The sequence below is a fragment of the Melampsora larici-populina genome (genome assembly GCF_000204055.1).
Source record: "Melampsora larici-populina 98AG31 unplaced genomic scaffold MELLAscaffold_17, whole genome shotgun sequence".
NCBI lineage: Eukaryota > Fungi > Basidiomycota > Pucciniomycetes > Pucciniales > Melampsoraceae > Melampsora > Melampsora laricis-populina.
This window is the reverse complement of record NW_006768781.1, coordinates 1,504,326-1,510,565: the sequence shown is the minus strand read 5'-3', so window position 1 is coordinate 1,510,565 and position 6,240 is coordinate 1,504,326. Positions and strand designations below refer to the sequence as shown.

The window sequence follows — 6,240 nt, the reverse complement described above, 5'->3', positions numbered from 1 at the left end:
ATCTTTGCTATCTTCGAGATCAAAGATGATTTTATTCGTCTCGATGGAATCCACAGTCCAGATTACGGGGTCTTCTATGTCTTCGTTGAAGCCAGACATAGTGAGGTCTTCGAGCCGTTTTGCTTTGAAGGCGGTTGACAGAATCTTGTTCCAGGTCTCGACGTTCTCGAGTTCTTTTTCAGGCGAGATGAATTGTTCTTTTTCTTCTACCGGCGAGTTGAAAGGGGTGCCGGTGTATTTATATCCATCGATCAAGGTGCGATCGAGTTTGATTTTCTTCTTGTCGAGTCGATTGTTGATGAATTTTTCTAGATTCATGTAGTATAGCTCGTTGACACCATCTGGATCGTGAGCTGGTAGGGTTTCAACCTCTGGTCCGATGTCTTCTCTAGGGCGCTTGCCGGGGCCACTGGGCAGCTCGTGAGGTTCTAAGTTGAAGTACTCAATGCCTTTCGAGGTAGTTGGTGGGCTATCTTCACAGCCGTAAGCGTAGCAAGCTCCGCAACAACGTACAGTGTTTTCGGAGGCCTTCTTGAAGAGTTTTTCTACGGCGTCTCGTTCCTTTTGAAGGTCAAGGAAATCTTCTGGCTCCATATCTCTTAGAGCGTCTAGGTAGTGGCGTTGATATTCGGCCAGGGCTTCTCTTCCGTCTTCACAGGGTCCGTCAAGGCTCTCTGAGGATTCTCGCGAGGCCTGAAAGGTTTGACCATTGGCGTCGTGGAATGGGGTGATGAAGGCCGCTAATTCCTGTAGTTCGTGGTCCTGGAAGGGTGCCACAAACTCAGGCTCTCTGATGGCCTGGACGAGGTCAAGTAGAAGGAGGTTGGGTTTCCTACGGTCGCCTCGAGAGTTGCCGTTCCGAGGGTTCTTATGGGAAGATTTCTCAGTACAGTTGCGGGAGAAGTGTCCGGTCTTGTGACACTTGTAGCACTCGACCTTGCTTAGGTCGGCCATGTCTAGGTCCATGGGCACGGCGGAGTTTGTGCTCATAGGGGGTTTACCGAATGGGATAGATGGGCGTCGGTTATGGAAGTTGTTGTATGGTTTTTGAAAGTTGAATTTGCGGTCTGATGTGAACTTTCGGTCGTTGGGTTGGATCTTGCGTTGGTTGATCCGCATGTTCCTTTCACTTTCGCGGGCCGCGGCGTACAGGATTTCCATGTCCTTGTCCTTCTTGTATTCAGTTTTGTTGATGTCTTGTCTATGAGAGGCAGGGATCTTATCGAGAAATAAATAAGACTTTTCGAAGAAGGGGAGGTCTTTGTCTGGTATTTGACAGATGAGTTTCCGGAATCGCAGGATGTATTTGCCGACATCGCCTTTGTAAAAACATAACTTGAGTTTTTCTCGAACTTCTTCTTTGAGCATTCCACAGCTGTACTTGGCGAGGAACTGATTGCGGAAGTCATGGTAGTCGGTGCAGGTTCCACCGTTGGCGGTGTCTCGGACTTGGTGCCAAAACATCCGGCTTTCCTCGTCGAGGTAGTTACCGATCATCTCACCCCAGTCAGCCTCAGGGTAGCGATGGGTTCTGAAATTGGATTCTAGTTCCGAGATCCATAATTCAGCATTATCGCCGAAGCCGCCGAACTTACGTGGCTCCGCGCGAAATGCGTCAGTTTTCAGGGGAGCTGGTTGAGTGCTGCGGGTATGTTGGGTTTGTTCAAGCTGGTAGATGTGATTTTGTGCGCTGGCTAGTTCCTGGTGGGTTTGTTGGTTTTGGTTACAGAGTTCGGCAATTGCTTGTGCTTGGACTTGAGCATCCGTGTTGTTTTGCTGTAGCTGAGCCTTTATGAGTCTGAGGTCTTCAGCTGGGATTTGGACAAATCCATTATGCTCTTCCATTATGGAGGGTGTTTTCTGTGCGTCGAAAAGATAATGGAAGGGTTACTATAAGATATACTGGGTAGGACTTGATCAGAGTCTTTAAGGGTACGTACGGGTACTTTTATTTTCTTCAACAAGAAAAAGGATAGAACTTAGTCTATAACGATTAAAGCTTAGGATACGCTGTTGTTTTCTGTGTGCAATAGAGTAAGGGATCGTCTATCAGGAGGTCTAACTAATCGAAAGAAATGTTGTGAAGGGTATGGATAACTAGCTAGGGAATCCGGTGAACTTACGACGGGATCTATGGGGGTCTTGGGTGCTTCTGTAGGTTTATCTTTCCGGTATGGGATCTAGGAAATAGGGAGGTTACAGAGGTAAACAAAGAGGGATAGATCAACAATTTTTTTTTTTCGATATCAAGGTACGTGTTGATTGAAAGTTAGAAGATAAAAAAGAAATACACACAAATAATTATTTGTGATTCCTATCACAACTTGGTACGGTAAGTGTGCAGGAGAAGTAACTTGGGGATTCATTCCAAGGGGGAGAGAGGAGGGCTTTATATAGTCCTCCATCTCTCTACAAGTACGAATATGGCAATGTGTGGTACAACGAAAGACGACAGGGATGTCGTCTTGATACAAGCAGATATGAGTTATGGAAGACCGAATCCGGTACTGCTGGATTCGGTTTACAAGTAGTATGATGTGTCTGATCGGGACGGATCTGGATAGAGCCTGTCCGATGGAAAGCATTATAAAAGAAATAAAAGAAATGGAAAGCATACAAAAGTAGTGGAAAGCGCGTCGATGGTTTCGAAAGCGCGTACAACGATAACAAAGGGGAATGCCGAAATTGGGAATAACACAAGAGAAAGACGGAGATGACTTATGGAATAAGTCATAGGAGAAAAGCAAATAGCAAGACTAATGGAGGATTAGTCATGAACTGCTACGAGAGGAGAAATGGAGGTCATACCCATGAGTACGTTCGCCTATAAATAAGGCCGTGTTCAACACTTTGTATATAGTTTAGTTCCCTATCTTATTATCATCGTATAACCGTTATAAATACATATAAACCCTCATCGCTTCAATAAGGCAGGACAGTTCTACAGCTATAGTGTTTCAAGCACAACAATCCTATGAGAGCTTTGAGTAAAACCAAAGATTCCAGATGGAATATATAGTAATAAGAATCAACTAGTCGGTTGGTCGAAGTGGCGAGCGTAATGAGGACAAGCCAGGCAGGCGAACCGAACTAAGAGAACCAGCACGATCCCGAGGTTGAGAGCGTTGAGCCGAAAGAGATTTCTTGACAGGAAGACGATATAACAAGACCGGGTTGGCTGTCGAAGTGAGGTATGCTAAAGCTGAAGCCAAAAGTTTTCGATTTTGAGCTTCTCCGATGTGATCTACCTACAAGTCAAGTCAGTAGAAGTAATAAGGATTGATGATCTTATTTACGTCAATGTGCACTGATTACGATCCAAGTCACTGCAGAAATAAAATAAGCGGTACAATGCATGATAAGAGAAAGAACAGATCAGGATTTGAACCGTTAGGATTGTGTTATCTTGTTGGAGCGAGATCATCTCACTGCCTTCAAAAGTTGTTGTGTGAACAACTTCACACAGCCAACACTCGGGCAGGAGCGGAACGGCATCCTTACCGTTTCACATTGTTCCGGGATGTGAAACGATATGAGCTGCGACGTAAATCACCGTCTCGGTCACGATCCTCATCCCGTTTTGACATCTGGATTGTTCCTGAGACGGAGGTGGGGACCGGTCAAAGTACGTGTGTTTGTCACACGTGGTTCAACCGGTGTCAGGCAAGCTCCAGTCACTCTTCTCAAAAAATTTGTGACTGGAACCGCTTGATAAGCGTCATCGCATCGGTATTTCTGGACACCTATCCAGAACCATCGGAGGCCGAGGAAGTTTACCCCCTGGTGTACCCTATGAGTGTGTGTGATGGCTCACCTGTTCATCAGGCAAGCCTTCTTACCTGGTTATAGTTTGAGTCACGTCACCTGTTCATCAAGTGAGCAGGCACCTAATGAACAGGTGAGCCATCACCTTGTGGCCACAAGGTCATCTCAGGTGATGGTCACGCTGGCTTCCATGTGTAGCCAGTAGATGTGGCATCGTGTAAACAGCCCGGGATTTGTTGGCAGAGTCAGATTTCACCTGATCATCATGTGCCAGCTGCCCCGTGGTGTAGGTATGGCGCACTTCGCAACCACGGACTATCTATTTCTGATGAGAGCAGTGGCAAAATGAGATTTCATTGGAAGAGAATTCTATAATTAGGAAAGAGATAGACAAATTGCCCATGGGGCTAGCTCGCTTGCGAGTACATAAGTAGAGTTTTACACTCTTTGTAGCTGATATTTTTATTCAAATAAGACACAAGACATCTGAGGAAGCAGGATAACCGCGCTAGTTCGTTTCCGGTGCTTTCACAAGCCCAGCGATGAAGTTGTTCTTTCAGAGGATGGTGATCGACCAGAAGAGCATCGTCATCTCCCCGACTCCTAGTAAATGAGTCACCTTTTCGGGAGGGCCCAGATAAACCTCAATTCTTGCCTGCGTCGAGTCGTAAATTTGTTCCCACATGGCTTTCCACGACTGATTGAATTGCATCGACATCAAAAAGAACAAAGGAAGGAAAGAAATCAGACGCGTTGTCATCAGATTGTTATAGATATAAGGCTGACCTCAGGTGAATGCGTGAACATTCCTCGCTCGCCCGTGCTAAAAGATGAAGAAGATGCAGGTTATGATCAAAACATCATCATTATGAAACCTGGGAGGTTGACTTGGTGATTGACTTACTGCTCGATCACACATCTGTTTCCTGAACCAACATGACTTCCAAATATCACACTTCCACTTTGATTTTGATCCAAGAGAGACGCAAGTCGTTTTGCCAATTCAAATTGTTGTTCTTCATCGAATAAATGAAACACGGAATTACAAGTGATAAACCGTACGCGACCGGTTAATTCACTCAAAGATTTGATGGCAAATAAATCGATAGGTAACTCTCTTTTCTTGGAAAGGTTCGGCTCAAGGAAATCTGAATCAAAGATATTCCCTTTAACGAAAGGAACCCCATTTTGTTCGTAGAATAACTTGTCACCAAGCCTTGCCCAATCTGCGCGGAAGAGTAAGATTGTCAATTTTAAGGCTTGACTTTAGACGACTGGAACGATATTCCTCAGCTCAGCTCACCATCAATCAAGTCAGTTCCGATCACATTATCCCTTTTCATTCCACTGTACACCGCCTGTCGAAGATCGATGCCGACTGTGGGTCAATGAGGAGACCGCACCAGATTGGTCAGCGAGTCAGTGATTATGGCAACGTTGAGACACAATTTTTCTCATCATCGATGTATATCGTACTCACTGAAGGAGCCAACATCTAGGAAGATTGGTTGTCGGCCCTGATCCGAATCGCGTAGAGACTGCTCCAAAACTTGCTGATAGACCGGATGTGTCAGGACTCGAGTGTAACAAAAATACAAGGCTATAAATCGAAACAAGCTTTTTAGCGATATGGTGAAGAAAGTTGATAAACTCATAGATAAAGAAAACGCAACGCACCCCAGATGCACGGATAAGGGAAAACAGCGTATGCCTCCTTGGCAATAGAAATGATATGATTACGCAATCTTCTCTTGTCAGTGATACCAGTGGCGTGTTGAAAAAACTGAAGTTGACCATAGTGCTCAGGTTGATCGAGGAGATAATTATCCTCAAGTTGACCAATCATATGCAACTTGTTCACCGACATCACGTCCGCTCCTTTTTCTACAGCCTTTTGCTCCATTCTGTGATCGCGTCTTGTGTTTATTACAGCCATCTTTGGTGAAGAATTGATGGCAAAGCTGAAAACGGTTCGGATGTTGAGATCTTGTAAAACAATTGTGGGTGATCACGAATTCCAATGAAGCTTGTGTTTAAGAAGAACAGAAACAAAAAGGGTTTGATAGTGGGTATGAAGTATGCTCGAGACACTTTATGCGAAAAAAATGAGTGCTTAGGTGTGCTTTGAAGATTTTATTTTTTTCGCAACAAAGGTAGATTAGGATTCAACTGATCCGATCTGAAGCCTCTTCTTTAATTTGTGCTTAGCAATCTTTTTGGACGTGTGATATTCGCAGTCTATGAAGTGACCTTGATGACAGCTCTGGTGAGATAAACTCAAGTCTGATAAAGTTGTTTTTGTATTTGCGCTAGCGTGCAGAAAACTGAGCATGAACCCATTCTGATCTCACCTCACTCACCTCTGATCTTTTACAGAATGTGCAAGAAGTCTCATTGATTACAATCCTGTATGAATGGGCAAATCAATCACCCAAGAAGGACGTGAGATGCGGAGACTGCCGGAGAGCGACTCCT

At 44.8% G+C, this 6,240-nt stretch overlaps 1 protein-coding gene across 1 annotated transcript; it reads right to left on the bottom strand.

Annotated features, from left to right (window-relative positions):
* Nucleotides 1–5,054: 5,054 nt before the first annotated feature.
* On the bottom strand, nt 5,055–5,701 carry MELLADRAFT_63108 (uncharacterized protein; the record flags this gene model as incomplete). Its single annotated transcript, XM_007409781.1, has 3 exons — nt 5,055–5,143; nt 5,246–5,365; nt 5,443–5,701. The coding sequence occupies 3 exons, from the start codon at nt 5,699–5,701 to the stop codon at nt 5,055–5,057; spliced, it is 468 nt and encodes a 155-aa protein (XP_007409843.1).
* Nucleotides 5,702–6,240: the final 539 nt, after the last annotated feature.